Below are 19,644 nucleotides of genomic sequence, written 5' to 3' on the forward strand. Positions count from 1 at the left end.
GTGAAAGGGGGCAGCCTAATTAGTTGAGGAGCAGGAGGCAGAGAAAGGAATCAGTGAAGATTCAAGTCAAAGAGAACAGCAAGGGCAAGCGCACAAAGAAACAGCACAGTGCATGTGAAAAAGCAGTTCGGTGTTGCTGCAACCTAAAGTATGAGGCAGAAAAGAGGCTGGAGATGCAAGCAGGTCCAGATGAAGCAGAGCCCTGGGTGACTGGCTGAGAAGCTCAAATTTTAGAAGTTCCAATGGATTTTGCAGATGATGGACAGCTCCTTAAAGATTATTAAGCAGGACTCTGACACAGTTAGATTTGTTTTCGAAGATCATTTGGGAGAGGAGGTAGGTAGTATGGAGAACAGATACATGGGGAACTAGAGGACCAGAGGCAAGGAAACCAGTTAGAAGGTCATCACATTTCAAGTGAGAGATGATGAGGCCTAAAGTACGACAATAATAGGGGCAAAGAAGAGAGCACAAGTTTGAGAAATATTTAGGGGGTAAAATCATGAGGACTTAGTGATGGATGTGATAAAAGTAAGTTCAGGGAAGATGCTGAGTTCCATTTGGGACCGCTGAATTTGAACTGCCTGTGGGACTTGCAGAGTTGTCCAGCAGGATAATCTGACATGAGGGTGAAACTCAGAAAAGAGTTCTAAGCTGACAACTTCTATTTGGGAGCACGTAGGAAGTTAAAACCAAGTTCAGTTGATGTGCTCCCTCAGGCAGTGTGTACAAAATGAAAAGACCCTGGGCCAAAGTCACAAGCCTTGGAAACACCCAATATTTTAGGAGAGGAGAAAAAAATAAGACTACCCACAGGAGACATGACTAGGGAGCGAGACCCATGGAGAAACAGCTAGAATATTAGCTCTGTAAGGCAAGGCACTGTGTCTTGTTTATCTGTGTGTCACAATAAATGTTCACTGAATAAATCAGCTAAGTGTATTATCCTGGAAAGCAAAGGAGAAGGGAGTGAGAGGTATCAAGTTTCAAAAGCAGCAAAGGGATCCAGTAATGATCTTTTTTTCAATGTCTATCTGGTTTGATAATCAATCACTGATGACCTAAAATTTCAGGGGAATGACAGGTCTGAAAGCTAGACTGCAGAAGGGAATGGGAGGTGAGGAAATGAAAACAGAACTTAGAATACTCTAAAACAGTGTGGATAAGAAGAGGAAAAGAGTTAGTGGATGACAGCTAAAGAAAGATAGATCACCAAGAACTTTTCCTTTCTTTCTGGCTTGGGGGTGGGAGTGGGGGTGAGGGATGGCCAGGGATCTGAGAAACGTGACCTTGTTTATACGTGACTGGGATATAGACATGGACAGAAAAGACAAATGAAAACAAGCTCTCATAGGTAACAGTATAAAAGAAAGGTCAGAAGCAAAGATAAAGGGATTTGCTTTGACCAGAGGATACAGCTCATCCTGAGGCTTAAGGAAAGGTAAAGATGGGTGTAAATCTAGACGACTTTGTAAGAGGGAAAGCAGAGGCAGAAATCTGAGAGAAAGCACATCTGATGACCTCAATTTTCTCCATAAAATAACAAACAACAATGCAGTGAGGTATATGGAAGCTTAATAAACAGTTGAATAAAATCAATATAGAATAGTTGATAACATCCAGGCCTGTGAAGTCCAACTGCTTGAGTTCAAATGGTGGCTCCACTACCTACTCACTGTGTGACTTGTAGTAGGTTAATCTAAGCCTTTACTTCAGCTGTAAAACAACGTTAATTGTTCTACCCTACAAAGGCTAAATGAGGAAGTAGGTGAACCTCAGCGTCTGGCAAAAAGTAAGCATTCAACACTATTATCACTCTTATTAACAGTGAAGGCAGGATGAAAGAGCTAAAGACTCGTTAAAAAAGTTACCTGACAGCACAGGCTATGCAACTAAGATGAAAAAGCACAAATCCATATTGTCTCCCCATATGAACAGTCCTGTTCCAAGTGTTCCAACGATCCCCAATATGTCAAATTCCCAAAAAGCTCCAAACCTCGACCACATTAATTGCAAATAGAAATTAAATCCCTGCTTTGTTGAACCGCTATCACTGGTCTGCATGGGGAAAGGCTTGCTTCTTCTGGCCTTCCTGTAAGACCTGTCGAGGACCTATAAGAGTGAAGAGCCCTCAAGTTCCTTTCAGGGAGCGTTTCTGAAGGAAACAATGTCCATCCTGACAAGGTGAGCCGCCTCCAAGGGTGGGACAGTGCCCACTCTCTAATCTTTTCTCTGCTTGTTGCGACCAAGTCAGGGGTAGGTGTCGGGGGCACAGTTGAACGAACGCGAAGTGGGGCGAAGACCAACTGAGTGCCACCGAAAAAACGGCCCAAGGAAGCAGGGGGAAAGTGGGAAGCCCAGAGCCCTAGAGCCCGAGGATGCAGCAACGCCTGCCGGGAAAGAAGCCTCGAGAGCGTTATTCAAGGCACATCACTCAGCGGGCCCGGCCTAAAGCCCACACCCACGGCTTTCTTGCCGGCCAGCAGAGGACGTACGCCTCCAACTGCCTTACCTCCAGACAGCGGAGATCAACAAACTCATGCTACCCCTCCGTGCTGCACCGCTTCCGGCGCTGTAGGATGACGTCATGAGACAGGCTGAAGAGGAACCAGGGGCATGACCAGTACCTGTCCGATGATTGGCTGAGAGGGTCTCGCCCAATGCCCGGATCAGGAAGCACCCGCAGCAATTGATCTCAGTGGGGCGTGGTCCAAGGGTGGTTCCTGGTAGTTATCCCGGGGAGGAGGTGTTGCCTCAGCATCTCTCTACCCGAGAGCCTTCCCGGTGTCACCACCTCTCAGTCTCCGAGTAAGGAGAGACCTCAGGCAGCTATCCCCTCTGTGGCTGTTTCTAGACAGTGGTGCAGCATCTTGACATTCCCTTCGTAAGGAGAAGCTCACTACTGTGTTTCCCCGAAAATAAGACTGGGTCTTATACTAAGTTTTGCTTCAAAAGACGCATTAGGGCTTATGTTCAGGGGATGTCATCCTGAAAAATCATGCTAGGGTTCATTTTCCGTTTAGATCTTATTTTCGGGGAAACGGTACCTTTAAAACCATGTTTTCCACCATAGATAGTACCTGCTTGTAGCATTGTTTTCCTGCTGCCTTTCAAAACGACAATCTGCTTTCTCCCCTTTCTGGGGAGAAAAGACTGGAGGGGCTAACTGCGAGGAAACCTTTTTTTTTTTTTTTTTTTCTTAATTCTACCAAATGAACTAGCTGAGGCAGTCAGGGGAGACAGAAACAAGATGCTGGGATGAGATGTGTTTATCGATTTTTATAGTAATTCCAGGATGTTTCCCAAGAGTCATGTATTGCAATTATTCAAAGGCATTTTGGCAGATGGAAAAATTCCTATCTCATGAGTGAAGGCATAGTTTATAATTTTTCTCAAACTCGACAGAAACTGAGTCTTAAGGAGTCACATTTCTTGATCAAGGTAGAATATTGTTTCCTTCCATAGAAAAGCAGAGACTTAACGGTATGACGGAGATACCGGAGCTATCAAAACAGGGTGGGAGGATCTTCCAGGAAACAAAAGAGACTTGCCCTTGTTAGCAGAGAAGATGCAGATTTATATTTGGTTCACACCAGGAAGTGGGGAAGCACAGGAAGCATCTCAGCAGCCACACAAACTCATGGTAGTGCAATGTGGTTCATACTGCTTGAGGGGAAAAGAGGTGACTGGGGACTTGACAAGTTTTGTTGTTCCTTCACATTAAGCGTCTTTTAGCCTCTGCTTCTACCTGACCTGCCTTTGTGTGTCTTGCATTCAAAACCGGATTGGATTATTCTAATTGGATTATTTGCCATAAATTGGGCGGAGTTTCCACGCCCAGCCTATTAGGTCTAGTCCTTTGTCTACAGCATATTACTGGCCAGAGGAGAAGGGACACATAGTACAATGCATGACTAAGGGCGTGCATGGCAGGCACTTAAGACTTTCACGGATTCCAGAACCAAAGATTTATTATAAACAGATACATAGAAATTAACAGAAAGTAGTCTGCAGTTTTACCTGATGTAGCAACCTTCAAAGTGCAATTCTTGGATCTGAGGCAGCAGCCTCATGACACCTGGGAACTTGTTAGAAATGCAAATTCTTGGGCCTCACCCCAGGCTTACTGGTTCAGAAACTCTGGGGTTGGTGCCCAGCAATCTGTTTGAAGCCCACCGGGTTATCCTGGTGCGTGCTCAAGTTTGAGATTGTCTGATGGAAGACAAAGGCTTCAAACAACACATCATCATACATGTTACATGTGTTCTGTTAGCCTGCTCAGGGCTTTTGTGTGTGTGTGTTTTTTTCTAATTAAAATTTGTTTTTAATTATGGCAAAATACACATAACATAAAACTTACTATCAACTATTTTTAAGTACTGTATACAGTTCGGTAGGTAAGTATATTCATATTGTAGTGAAATCTATTTCCTGAACTTTTTAATCTTGCAAAACCAAAACTCTGTATTAAACAACTCCCCATTGACCCTTCCTCCAACCCCTAGCAGATATCATTCTACTTTCTGTTTCCATAACTTTGACCACTCTAGATAGCTCACATCAGTGAAATCATGCAGTAGTTTCCCTTTTGTGACTGGCTTATTTTACTTAGTATAGTGTCCTCAAGTTTCATTCACTTGTAACATGTCAAAACTTCCTTCTTAAGGCTAAATAACACTCCATTGCAGGAATACACCACACTTTATTCATCTGTCAAGGGACATTTAAATTGCTTTCACCTTTTGGCTATTAGGAATAATGTTGCTATGAACATGGTTGTACAAATATCTCAAGATTCTGCCTTCAATTATTTTGAATATGTACTCAAAAGTGAGATTGCTGGGTCATAATTCTATTTTTAATATTTTAAGAAACTACCTACTGTTTTCCAAAGCAGCTACACTGTTTTACATTCCCACCAACAGGGCACAAAAGTTCCAATTTATCCACATCCTCAACAACACTTGTTATTTTCTGGTTTGGGGTATTTTTCTTAATAGCAGTCAGTTTAATGGGTGTGAGGTGATAGCTCATTATGACTTCCATTTGCACTTCTCTAATGGTTAGTGATGAGCATCTTTCATATGTTTGTTGGCCATTTGTATATCTTCCTTGGACAGATGTCTATTCTAATCCTTTGCCTGCTTTTTAATTGGGTTATTTTGTGTTGTTGCATTGTAGTTCTTTTTATACTATGGATATTAACCTCTTATCAGATATATGATTTGCAAATATCTTTCCCATTTTGTAAGTTGCCTTCTGACTCTGTAGATTGTGACCTTGGATGTACATAAGTTTTTAATTTTGATGTAGTCCAACTTATCTACTTTTGCTGCCTGTGCTTTTGGTATCATCATATCTAAGAAATCAGTGGAAGCTTTTCCCCGATATTGCATAGTTTTAGGTCTTCCATTTAGGTCTTCGATCCATTTTGAGTTCGTTTTTCACATGGTGTAAGGTAAGGGTCCAACTTTGTCTTTTTGCATGTGAATATCCAGTTTTCCCAACACGACTTGTTGAAAGCAGTCCTTTCCCCATTGAATGGTCTTGGAATCTTTGTTGAAAATCATTTGACCATATACGCAAGGGTTTATTTCAGGGATCTCTGTTCTATTCTATTGGTCTGTATGTCTGTCTTCATTGCCAGTACTACCCTGTTTTGATTACTGTAGCTTTGTAATAACTTTTGAAATCAGGAGGTGTGAGATCTCCAACTTCTTTCTTTTTCAAGATTGTTTTGACTATTCTGCTCAGGGCGGGAGTTAACTTTTTACCCCCAACAATTAGAAATTAAAAGATCTTGCATGGAAATCAGGATTCTTGGTCTTTTGGGGAGGGGAGATCAATAAATCCAGCAAATTCTGGTAACAAATAGCTGGAACTGTGAGTGGCTGCCATGTGCTCTCCAGTTTGCCACTGTCTCTGTCCACGCATTTATATAGACCTGTCTGGCCTCCTTTCTTTGAGAAAGGCCCTTCTTTCTTTGCTACTTTGAGACTTCTGGTCCAAGGGAAAGGCAGTTGGAGCCAGACAATCAACCTGAGGAAGCTGCTGTGGTCTAGTCCAGAGATTTGCTCAGAAGGAAAAGTATAGAGTTCTGGGAGATAGTACAGCTAGGAAATTTCATTTCATTTTTGGGGGTGGGGGAAGGGCGGTTGGTGGGAGGAGGATAGGGCAGGACGGAGGTGGATAGGGTATCAGGAAAGACTTATCTGAAGAAAGGAAAATAATCAGATTCCAGAAAGATGAAAAGGAAACAAAGTGAAGACTTGCTAGAAGAATATTCTCAGTATGATTTAGGCTGAGGAAAGAGCATGTACAAAAGGTTCTACATCAGGACTTTTACCATATTCTTTCAAATGTGACAGAAGTTCAGTGGAGCTGAAGAGTAGATAGTGAAAGGAAAATGGTGAGAGCTGAGCATTTAGGAACTGTATGTGGGTTCATCCTATATTCAAAGAAAAACCCCTGAAGAGTTAGCCAGGAAATAACATTATTCGATTTTTATTTTATGAAGGTAACTATGGCTGCTGTGAGGAAGAATGGATTGTGGGAAGGGCAAAAACAGAAAAGTTAAGAGCAGTTAGGAGTTTACTGAGGTAATGCAAAGGATGTTGGCAGCCAAGATAAGAGGAGAGAGGTGGTCTGATTTAAGAGATATTTTGGAGGCAGCATCAAGATATAATCTTCTCTGTAGGAAAACCTAGGTCAGATGCCACATGATAAAAGTTACTTAGTGGGGATGGGACCAAAAGCTAGTGAGCTATAAACTTAGCTGCATGTTTCATATATATGAAAACTTCTCACTGCAAACACCTGCAACTCTACTTGTAAGCTTCCTCTGGCCCCAAGAGCCTTCTCTGACTGCAGACAGCCCAGAGTGAGGCACTTTAGGCCCCCGAGAACAGTAGTGTAGTGATATAAAGAAGTGATGGGTAAATTTGTTTCCTCACGCCTGGAGTGAAACAACTTTGAAGCAGGTACTACACTGTCTCCCAGAGGCTCTCCAGCAAGACTAAGCCCCAGGTGCCCCAAGTAGTAACCTGCACACTGGCTTCCTTCCCATCCCTGTCTCACTTCTCCACTTCCCAAGTGGCACTTCTTGGGATCATCTCCTAAACAAATGATTTGTATTCAAATCCTTGCCTCAGTGTCTGCTTCTGGGGGAATCCAACCAAACGCTCCTCCTGATTATTTTCTCATGATACCATTGTATTTTTTTTTTTAGCTAACTTAATAACTCCTACGGCTTCCCAACTTTTTCATGCCAGGGCTCAAAGGTGAAATCATATTTGCTGAGCACACTGGGGTAAACTTAAGGGCTATAAGGAGCTTGGTGGAAAAAAAAAGTCATTACATTTGCTTTATAATTATATGATAAGAAAAATAAAAAATAGAGTATTTGGAAAAATAATATTAAATATTCAAATAAAATATGCTTAAATTTTTCATGAGAAACTTGAGCATGTTTCTGTGAATATTATCTTTTTGACATTAGGTTTCATGATAAAATAAATATGTAATTACTGATTAAAATTTTTAATGATAATCTTTTCAAATTCTTGGTAGTTACACCTATAATTGGCACACCAGTAAAGAAATTCTCTTCTATATGTCATAGTGTAAACATGCTAATGTATCCATTAACTATACCCTACGATTTATTTTAAAATCTTCCACCTATAATTTACACTTTATTGTTTTCAACTCCTTCTTCTAGGACTGGTTAACTTCTCCTACTAGGTATTGATTACATAGCTTAACTATCTCAAGGGGATAGTCACTGTAATCCCAACTACTGACATTCATATCATTGATGGTTCAAGTTAGAACTTTTATTGCAATTCAGCACTTCGTATTGTGTAAATCATAGAAGTTGTGGTAGTCTCTCCTGAAAAAATTTTTTTTAATTGGAGAACAGTGTGTTTTTTCCAGGACCCATCAGCTCCAAGTCAAGTTGTTGTCCTTCAATCTAGTTGTGGAGGGCACAGCTCAGCTCCCAGTCCAGTCACCGTTTTCAGTCTAGTTGTGGGGGGCGTAGCCCACCATCCCATGTGGGAATCGAACCAATATCCTTGTTGTTGAGAGCTCATGCTCTAACCAATTGAGCCATCCGGCTGCCCTGAAATTTCTTATAAACATGATAAAAAGAAGTCACAGGAAACCCTTCTACCTTATCCTGCCTTACCTTCTACAATCTCTTCATTCCCAGCTTTGTATCAGCAATACTGAACTTCTTACCCTTCAACCCCCTCCTCCCCCTCCTGTAGAGCGATAAATGAGCTATCCCTGCTAAGCCCTGGCCCAACTGCAATACTCTATTGCATTCCTTGACGTTCATGCTATTTCCTCTAGAATCTTCTTATTTTCTCCCTTATTCACTCTTGCCCTTTCCAATCCATTCACACTACAACTAGAGAAAATATTTCAAAACACAAATATGACCATGTAATTCCCCTGATTAACCTCGGTACTATTCCCAAACTCCAGGCCCTGCACCTCACCGTTACAGATATTAATAGTTAATGTAACTCCCAGAACAGGAGGGCCTGGGCTCTTGGCACTGTCAGCTCTTCCCACTGATCTGGTATGAGGGACATGGCTATAGGAGTCCACATGGATACTTCCATCCCATATTTTCCAGTGTCTTGGCCTCGAGCCAATGAACTCAGAGAAGCTCTAACTCTCCATTGGCTAGTACATTTATTCATTCATTCAACAAATATTTTTGAGCACCTTCTACATGTCAAACATTGTTTGAGGAGCTGGGGCTACCACAGTGAACAAAACAAAGTTCCTGCTCTCAAGGAGCTTACAATCTAGTGGGGAGAAGCAGACTATAAACAAAGAAACATGCAGGTTATGTGGGGATAAATGCTATAAAGAAAAAGCAGGATAGAAAGTGATGAGGATATTTTGTGTATTATGGAAGGCCTTTTTTGAGCACAGACCTAAAGGAAGAATGAAGTCATGTGGATATCTAGGTGAGATGGGAAACCATCAAATAATTTTAATCAAAGAAGTGACTTTTTCTTTTTGAACCCCGCTGCCTCCGACCATCCCAAAATGACATAGTTCCAAAAGGATCATTCTAATTATTTTATGGCACCAGGGTCTCAAAGAGAGGGAATGGTTTACAACTCTGCAATTTCTTCAAACCTGATGTCTATATCCATTCAACAACCACCGAGAGCACCTCCTCTGTATTAAGACAATGAGCTAGGTGTTCAATTCAACACGCCTCTCCCTTTAAGGAACGTTCTATCTGGGATGCACAGCTCCAGCACATATTCACCGTTCACAGACTTACACTATTTTACTCTCCTGAACATGTCAATATCCTTCCTATCAAACCTTCAGATCTTGACTTAGCTGCTCCTTCTTCCACATCTTTCTCATTATACTTCAGACTGGACGCCCAGTGGCATTTTCCTGACCATCATTCACCTCCTCTTAACAACAAATTTGTATGTCTACACTTTTACACTATTCAGACAACTCTGGACCCTCCTACCTGTCACTTTCACTAGCAAAGCTCCAGCTCTGCATGTCAAAATAACAGTTTAATTAAATTTATTCTTTCTTTCTTTACATACTTTCAACTAGAGTAAAACATCTATTTACATAGAATAATATCATTCTAAATTATATGGCCTGTAACAAAAGTTTTTAACCTCTCCCAAGGGCTTTTTATACAGGAAAAAAAAAACACCTCACTTCCCACCTATGTGACTTTTCCCTGATGTCTCAGATATAAGGAATATGGCAAATGCAATTGAGGAGAAAAAAAAAAGAAAAAAGTTTTTAGAAAATGTAGATTTAGCCTTTCTCTCTATGGTAGTCTTTACTTTCCTAAACCCTATTGATTCTCACTTCTCAGAATTCTCACCCTTGTATAGCCACACACACACACACACACACACACACACACACACACACACACTACACTGACCCTAGACTCGGCCAAAGGACTGGCTTTGGCCAATGGGACACTAACAAGTATGATGTACACAGAGTCTTAACAAGTGCTTACACATTGTGGCCTACCCCCCTGGGGTGATCCTCTCCAGAACCCCGTGGCCATGCTGTGAGAAGTCCAACTTAGCTGCGTGAAGAGATCACGTGAAGGAGAACTGCAGTCCTGGCTAACATTCCCAACTGAGCTCCCAGCCAACAGACAGCATGTGAGTGAGCCCGGTTGGAAGGATCCTGCAGCCCTAGATGAGCCACCCCAGCAGCCACCACACAGAATTAAGATGAACTATCCCTGCTAAGCTTTGCCCTAACTGCAGAATTTCGAGCAAATGACTATTGTTACTTTAAGCCACCAAGTTTTGGGGCAGTTTGTCACAGAGCATTAGATAACAAGAACACTCTTTTAAAAAAAAAAAAAAAAAAGAAAGAAAGAAAGAAAGAAAGAAAGAAAGAAAGAAAGAGGCACTGTTCCTGCTGGAATTACTAACACTGAAACGTCTGAACTTTGGATCAAGGGTCAATTTCCCTAATAAGAGAGCTGCCTTATATACTTGCATAATTATTATTTAATGTCTATTCCTCCATTCATCTGTAAGCTCCATAAGGGAAGGGATTATGTCTGCCGTGGTCAACATTGTTACACTTAGAAAAGACCCAAGCAAACAGTAGGCACTCAGTTAATATTTTAGTAAATCAACATTATGTTGACTTACTAGCTATATCAGTTCCTCTGTTTGAATAGGATAGTAATTCTTATGACCATTATTGTTATTAGCAAACACTTGCATAATGTCTACTATATGTAGACACTGTTTTAAGCACTTTGTATGTATAACGCATTTAGTCTTCACAATAACCATATGGACTAGATGCCATTATTATTCCCTCTTACAGATGAGGAAACTGTGGCACAGAAAGGACAGGTAACTTGTTTGTTGCAGGAATAGGATTTAAACCCAGGGAGTCAGTTTCCAGAATCCACATTCTTTTTTTAAACTGTATTATTCTTTTTTTATTATTAAGGAATCCACTTCTGTAACTGTCATGAAGCCTGGGCTGGGTTAACAGTGACGAGTTCTGGAGGTAACTACACTGGATTTTCTGGTTATAACCACTGTCTTCTCTCTCTACCTCAACTGAAAACCCAAACTCACGAGGCCTCAATCTCCGCCCTTCTGTTCCTGGAAGATGCCAAAGCCAACTATGTAGCAGGGTTTATCAGACGAGAGGACAAACCCCAACTTTGCTTTATGAGGCAGATAGCAATCCCAAACCTCAGACAGGTTGGAACTTGCGCAGGCCTCAGTCAAAATGGATTTTCTTAACCACTACACTCTGTCTCCCAGTTTCCTGTCCTAGGTCTGGCAGTACCATAGCTGTTGAAGCGAGAACAAGGTTAAGTTACACACCAGAAGACAAAGCATCTGCATCATGACGAAGACATCACTATGACTATGCAGGTAGGAAGCTGAACATAGGGACCTCGTTCCTGCTCCGAAACATCTTTATAATGTCAGTGATGACAGGAAGGTGACATTCAGGATGGAGAGGTGGTGATACCCACCAGAAGAAACACCCTCGTACAAGGCCCTACCCCCAAGCCTCTAACTCTGCCAGCTAAAATGACTGAACCCTGATCTATGAGCTTAACTCAACTCCAGTCCTCCTCACAGGACTGTACGGAGCCCTGAGTCGGTAGCTGCTAGCTCAGAACTGAGTCTCTTTTAAGGCCGGTGCTATTATGACCTGTGCCTAGGGCTTCCCGAAGCTCAGCACAGAGACCCGTGGTAAAAGGCCCACGGGGCTCCATCACCAGCCCTGCCTCTGCTCTGAAGGAAGGAGATGTAGGAGTCTGGATCTAAACTAACAGTACTCTCAGGGTGACCTGCAAACTGGCCTCCCTGTTTGATGAGTACAGTACTTTCTTGACCCAACACCACCACCAACAATGACAGGTGTGTGTACACACGTGCTAATGCCTCTGGCCTCACTCCCATATTTGGAGAAGACATGAGAACTTTAACATTAAAATATTGAAAAGGTGGTTTAACCTAACAGTAGAAGAAGTATTTCATAACTGTATTGCTTGATAGCTACAAAAGGGGCAGAATTGGGGAGCAGGATTTTAAGTATTGGTAATCATGGGACCTCTCTAGAGGGAATCTTTGAGCTGGTCTTCCCCATTACATTTAGTCAAAAAATACTTCTTAAAAAAAAAAACACTTCTCGGCACCTGCTATGTGCCCATAAGTGTTCTAGGTGCGGGAGATAAAACATTGTGACCCACGATCACCGAGACGGGCGTCAACCTCAGGAGCGCTGCTTCGCCCACTGAATTGCTTTGTGGTGTGCCGTCAGCAGGTGGTAAGAGCCATCCTTGCGAACTGGTCACCTTATCAGGGATGCCACCAAGGACCCTGCTGCTCATATAACACAATGTTCTCTTTATGAGCATCCTTGGGAGACAGTCCAATCTGATCTCAGTTCTAGGAATAGTTTTGCTTCTCCAGGGTAACGGGTTTGTTTTTATCTATGGACCCCATGAACTGTAGGACCAATGAGGCTGTCAGCTTAGAGACAAATTCATGGCCCAGCTGTAGCAAATGTGAAGGTCATCCCCATATTTATTTTTAGCTTTGTCACTGGCTCCATATCATCTCTATCATGTTTTTATTTCTTCATTCTCTGCACTTTTAATTTATGGATCTTGTGTGTGTGTGTGTGTGTGTGTGTGTGTGTGTGTGTGTGTGTGTGTGTGTGATTTTTTGTTGTTTTTTAGGTTTTTCTTTTATCTTTGGAAATGGCTATGAAAACTTTCTGGAAGAAGGTATCACGATCAATGTTTATAATACATATTTACATAAATACTATGATAGAAATGTGTCCAAAGGTTGATGTAGGCACCCAGAGAACTTATAAATCAGTCAAAAGCATTAGAGAAGAACTTGCATTAGGGGTCATTTTTTGAGTTAAGGTTTTCTTTTGTTCTGTTCTTTTATATTGAGGATGTTTTAGAGTTTATTCACAATACAACGATTGTTAAACAAAATTAAATTGTTGCCAATTGCAACACGGTCTTGCCTTAGATACAGACAATAGTTTAGAGGTTACCAGAGGGTAAGGGGGGAGGGGTGTGATAGATGAGGGTAAAAGAGATCAAATACATGATGATGGAAAGAGAACTGACTCTGGGTGGTGAACACACAAGGTGATATATAGATGATGTAATACAGAATTGTACACCTGAAATCTCTGTAACTTTGCTAACAATTGTCACCCCAATAAACTTTAACTTAAAAAGTCTTGCATCATATGGGTTTATGAAACACCACAGAAATTGTTTACAACAAATTGAGGCTACTTCCGCAAGAGTTCCTTTCATCAATTTTTTTTTCTGACAAAAAGATCATGAGGCAAAACAATTCATATCTACATCAGAATTTCTGTGCAGAGAAGGAAATCCAGATAGAATATCAAATTTAATTTAGAAGATACTTAATAAAAAAATGAGGTAAAGATTTAAAATAATAATAATCAAATAATCTAGAAAATATATATAAACAAAATGTTATCAACTGAATTATTCAAATGAATGACAGCAAAGAGGATTCAGGAATTTAAATTATCTAGGTCAAGAGTCTCAGATTTGGAAGAGATATTAAAAATCATTTAGTTCAGTTGCATACCTGTGCAACGTTCTTCTTTAATTCTTCATTGCATCTTGCAGGTGTAGCCCCAGCCTTGAAATTTCTCTGGATTGTGTGGTTGCCTGCGTGAGAACAGCGTGAGAGAATGAATACTTGCTGACACACTGTTTTAAGTGTGCGGGATCAGCAGATTATTTTTAAATACACTCAATTTAAGTTCCTTTTACTTCTCTTAAGAGTTCTAGCGATATCAAAAGTCATATTGACAAACTGCATACGGAGACCTCAAGAAATAGGTCAGGATCTCAGGGATGAAGCATTTCTTAATTTGCAAAAAGACGGCAATAAATGTGTTTACTGCGCACCCTCTCATTCTTCAACAGTATGGAAAATTACAATCATCTTCCTTCAAATGGAAGGCAGGAAAGGAAGGAGGAAGGGAAGGACAGAGGGAGGGAGAGAGGCGGTGAAAGAGGGAGGGAGGGAGAAATTAAACCAGATATACTCCCCATGACCTCTTTCAGCTACCTGCAAGGCCTGGCCTTTTAAAGGGAATACTTTTATCCTGTCTTTGCATTAGGGCAAATTGTTGACTTTTAACTTAGAGTAACTAAATGGAATGCATCACTCTCCCCCTTCTATTAGAATTTTTTTTTAACTTAAAAGCAAAATTATCTGAAAGTTGTTCACTGTTAAGAGGAAAGGCTACTCTGAACTCAGCCATTAGTCACTCTGACATTTCCCAGAGGGGCAGCCCAGGCAGGCAGAAAAACCACCAGACTATAATGCTTGGCTGGATGTTCCATGAGGGCAGAAACCAGCTCTTCTTTTTCACAACTATATACACAGAGTCTGGCTACAAGTCTGGCACGTTGTATATTCATTCATCCATTCAATAAGTACCTCTGGTTCAGTACCTACTTGGTACCAGGCAGTGTTCTAGATGCCTGGGAGACATCAGAAAACAAAACAAAGATCCCTGCCCAAATGACATTCAAATTCTATTGGGAAGGGGTGTGAAGAGAAGAGACAATGGGTAAATATTGTGTTCTGTCACAAGGGCAATGGAAAAAAGAATAGAGCAGGTGAAGGGAGATTGGGAGTGCCTGAAGCAGCAGATCGCAACTCAGAATACACATTGTAGGCCTCACTGGGAAGGTGATATTTAAACAGAAGACTGGAGTAAGGTGAGGTGCTCAATAAACATTTGTTGATTAAATAAATGAATCAGAGCAAAATTAAGGAGGCAGGAAATTTAAGGCATTTTCTGGGGATGGCAAAAAAAAAAAAAAAACGAGTTTGAGAAGGTAAGCTGTTGGGAGATGAACCTGTGATGGAGGTGGGAGGCTCGCTAAGAAAGGCCTGAGGTGCAGAGCTAAAGGGTCTTAGTTTATAAAACTTAGACTTTACAAAGAGCTTTCACTTATAGTCTCACTTAATTCTCACATCCCTAATAAGGGTAATTGCATCTCCATTTTACCAATAAGGAAACCATGCTCAACCTGGGCAATTTTCCCAAGATCACTAAGAGGCAGAGGCAGAACTTAAACCTGAGCTTCTGACCTCCACCTTGAGGCTTTCCCTACTGCCCAATCACCTCCCCCAAGAAAAAGTACACAGGTTAATAGAAAGCAAGTTATAAAATATACTACTAAAATATGAAAATGCTCATATGCCAGTTATAAAAAAACATACAGCTACAAGGTAAAAGTTTAACGTAGTTTTTAAAGCTGTAGAGAAAGGAATAGATTGTGGGTGTTCAAAAAAATTAAAAAGCAGTAAACTAAGAACCTATTTTAAATCATGTGGACTGTGGTACTGGCAACAAAATATGTGGCTGCAAATCTATTTCTATCATAAATGCCTTTCTTTATATTATAAACTTTTTGAAACTTTTAGTTTCAGATTGACTCTATTTCTCTTACAAATACAATATTTTGTGACTTTTCATTAATAAAAATCTTTCACAAGTATACAAGAAATACATGAATATTTTCTTTAAAATGTTAAAGTCCCCAACCAATTCCCACCCTCCATCCTGGTCCTCAACCTCAGAAATAAGTAAGTAGTACTATCGGTTTGGAGTGTGTCCCCCAGCTCTTTTTCTGTGGCTACTTGTATACCCAAGTGCTTCCTGAGTGTCTATAATTGGATGTGAATATGTTTAAAACTAAATTCATCATTTTTCCCCTCAAGGCCAATCTGGTCCTCTTTGATTTCCTGTGTCAGTAAAATGGCCTTACCCAATCAGAAACTTTACATTCCATATTTTATCTGCCCACTCACCCACCACATCTAATCATCAATCAATCCCGGCAAGTTTACCTCTTTAATATCTTGTGTTACCACCCTCTAGTCTCCATTCCCACTTCCACTGCTTTAATATTGGCCTTTTTTCCCTACTACTTCTACTGCAGTGCCAACTCCATGGAGTCGTGAGCTGTGCAGTCACACAGGGTCTTATGCTTAGAAGGGCTCCATGCTTGGTTTAATGCTCTGCTGCCAGTGTCTTGAAATTCTTAACAATTTTTGAACAAGGAGCCCTGTCTTCATTTTGCACTGTCTCACAAATCACATAGCCAATTCTGTACTACTGTAATGGCATCCTAACTGGTACCATTGTCCCAGCAAGGCCCTGCTGTAACCTACCTTTAACAATTCTATAGGGAATTAAAAAAAAGATATTCCATTAAAATTGGATCGAGCAATGCAGGGCACAGTGGTCTGCTCAATTTGAGGCTGAGAGTTCTAAAGTGTAACTTTAAATTGAAAAGATAAATTAAGGTATTAAATTCCCATATAACGAAGGACTTAACTACATTATCTGTGGACACTTTTGCATAACAAGTACTTAGGGAAGATGGCCAAAGTAAATACAACCTTCTGTAAAGCCAAATGGTGTGGGCAAAAACCGCAGGCTTTGCATTCAGAAAGACTGGGTTCAAATTCCAATGTGACCACTTACAGTATGACTTTGCAAAGTTATTCAGATTCTCTAATTTTTATTTTCCTATTGATAAAATAGAGAAAATTATCTGGCAGAACTTTTGTGAGACTCACAAAATACCAGGGACCCAGTTCAGCTCAACTAACACTCCGTGCCACACCACGCCTTCGTGCCGATGACATCAAGAGGAATAAGACTTCCCTTTAAAGGGTACAGTATAGAAAAAGAGGAGAGGGAAGGAGTAACTTCACAAGGGAGAAACCTGACAAATACTACCTCAGCTAAGTGATCAAGGTCAACACCCAAAGTAATAAGTCATCTTCATGGTATATTCCCTGGATATGAAACGATGAAACTAGCACTTTACCTCAGTGGTCTTCCTCCCCCAAAACCCACTAAAACCATGAGATAAATATTAAACAAACTCAAAGTGAAGGACAGGCTACAAAAATACCTGGCCAGTATTCCTTAAAACTGTCAAGGTTTTATCAAAAGTAAGGAAAATCTGAGGAATTGTGTCAGGAGAAGCCTAAGGAAACATGACAATTAAAATAATGAGGTATCCTAGATGGGATCCTGGGACAGAAGAGGGACAGTAAGTAAAATCTAAAGAAATTCGAATAAAGAATGGACTCTCGTTAATAATAACACTGTACCAACATTGGTTCATTAGTACCATTTTAATGTAAGATATTAACAATAGGGAAACCTGGGTGCCAGATATACAGGAACTCTCTATACTACCCTTGCAATGTTTTTGTAAATCTAAAACTATTCTAAAATTGAAAGTTTGCTTAAAAAATAACAAGGAGGAGTAGGGGTTGGAAAGGAGAACAGCTCATAAGACTGAAACTGTGTATAATCACAGAGATAAGCAAACCAGAACAAATTGGTGACATACACAAAAATTTCCAGCCCCAATAGGCCCCACAGTCAATTAAAACCTAAATGTTGCAAGAAATTTAATTTATACAAGCATAAAAATAGCATTTTAACTACAATTTACTCTCCATTTTGTGCTTTGCAGTAAAATGTTTCTTTCCCTTTTTTCCCCACTTCTTCCGCCTCCCCCCTACCCCCAATCTGTTTCAAGCTAGTGTTTCTCAGTCTAGTTGTGTAGGACACAGCTCCCTGGCCCATGCTGGTATTATGAGCCTTGTGCTCCCCCTGGCTGAGGCAGTCGGTCGCAGGTTGTCGCCACTCAAGGCAGCCATGGCAGCTCACTGCAGCTCCAGGCAACTCACACCTACCTCCGGCTGCTACCGCAGCCCAGCTCCAGGGAGAGCTGTTGTTCACAATCTTAGCTATAGAGGGCGTAGCTCACTGGCCCATGTGGGAATCGAACTGGCAACCTGGAAGTTAGGAGCATGGCCTCCAACCACAATCTTAGCTATAGAGGGCGTAGCTCACTGGCCCATGTGGGAATCGAACTGGCAACCTGGAAGTTAGGAGCATGGCCTCCAACCACCTGAGCCACAGGGCCGGCCCTTCTTCCCCACCCCTTTTTTTTTTAAAAAAAGTTATTCTACACATCCAAAACTGGACTATCTTTCTCCATTCCCCAATTCTGCCCCCAACACAGCCTCCTCTTCCTCCTCTTTCTGGGCTCCCCATCTCTGGAAAGGCATCCCCAACCATCCTATTGCTCAGACCAGGAAGAATATTGGCTATGGCTCCTTCTCCCTGACTTCTGCATCCAGTCACCATAACCTGCAGATTCCAGTTTTATTATTTTTGTATTTCCTATCTCTCCATTTCTACTGGTTAGGCCTTATCACTTATTAATCTCATCTCACATCATAAAAGCTTTCTAAGAATCCATCCTTCATATTAGCACCCAAATGATTGTTCAAAACTGTGAATGTGATCAAATCATCTGTAAAATAGAGTTGCTGTGAGGATTAAAATGTGATAACATTCGTAGAGAGTTTAGCACAGTGCCTGACAGGTGCTCAAATAAAAAACAAAGTCAGCTGATAGAGCTTCTATCACCCATCCCTAAAATCAGGGCCTAGTTTTTAAAAAAAAAGTTTAAAACACAATAAAGAAAGTGAATATACAGTTACATGCACAATATACCTTGTTCATGAGTAGGAAGATCAACATTGTTTAAGCATTTTAATTCTCCCCAAACTGACTGATATATAAAAGCACTGTAATCACAATAAATATCACAGTAGGATTTGGGGGAAATCTGCCAGAAATATTCTTATGTTCATCTGGAAGAATAAACATACTAGAAAATGACAGGAAAATTGTAAAAAGGAGGAGCAATGAGGGGAACTAAGCCTCCCGGACATTAAAATGTGTTTTAATGGAAATTTAGTATACAATAGAAGTGGCATTTCACAGTAGTCAGGAAAAATAAAGTATTAAAAGTGTTAGACAAACTAGCTCGCCATTTGGAGAAAAAGTAAGTTCAGTTACTTACAAATAATCCTCAGCCCTTACTTTGGTAAAGTAAATTCCAGGTGGATCAAAAATTTAAATGTAAAAAATGGAATCATAAAAGTACTAGAAAAAAACCTGGGGGGACTACATTTATAATGTTGGATTGGTGAAGGCTTTCTAAACATAACAAATAAAGAAGGGTAAGGGGAAAAGGAGGGAAATGCAAAAGCCAAAAAGGAAAAGTCAAAACTTATCTACATAAAAATTAAAACATTTTATATGGCCCCACCAAAAAAACATAAATATATATATATATATATGTGTATATATATATGTATGTATGTATATATATACATATATATATACACAACACAAAATGAAAAGCTAAATACACTAGAGAAAATAATTGTAACACGTGACTAACACCTAATATCCCTAATGTAAAAGTGCTATTATGTCATTAAAATAGTGGAGTTACACCTCAGAAAAAATGATTAAATAACAAGAATGGACAGTTGACAGAAGATATGATAAACATTTTTAAAATGCTTATGCACACTATTAAAGAAACTCAAATTAAAACAATAGATATCACTTTTTAATCTATGGTTAGCAAAGACTTACAAAATGGACAGAATCCCCCATATTGGCAAGGCCCACTCACACACTGCTGGCAGCAGTACA

At 40.5% G+C, this 19,644-nt stretch overlaps 1 protein-coding gene across 12 annotated transcripts in view; it reads right to left on the minus strand.

The window, feature by feature from the left end:
- The window catches only part of APTX (aprataxin), a 36,353-nt gene that overhangs the window by 13,958 nt on the left and 2,751 nt on the right, over positions 1-19,644 (minus strand). For 6 of the 12 annotated variants that reach the window (XM_074330641.1, XM_074330636.1, XM_074330638.1 and 3 more), the window contains exon 2: positions 13,662-13,744. Coding sequence is in view for 1 of the 12 variants with exons in the window: in XM_019734155.2 (XP_019589714.2) it covers positions 2,513-2,541 (29 nt within the window). In the remaining 11 variants the exon portion in view is untranslated. Of the gene's footprint in view, positions 1-2,512; positions 2,596-13,661; positions 13,745-19,644 lie in introns of those variants that run through there. The other 6 variants (XM_019734163.2, XM_019734172.2, XM_074330632.1 and 3 more) reach the window with 6 other exon arrangements.

The sequence above is a fragment of the Rhinolophus sinicus genome, linkage group LG04 (assembly GCF_036562045.2).
Source record: "Rhinolophus sinicus isolate RSC01 linkage group LG04, ASM3656204v1, whole genome shotgun sequence".
NCBI classification, from domain to species: Eukaryota; Metazoa; Chordata; class Mammalia; order Chiroptera; family Rhinolophidae; genus Rhinolophus; species Rhinolophus sinicus.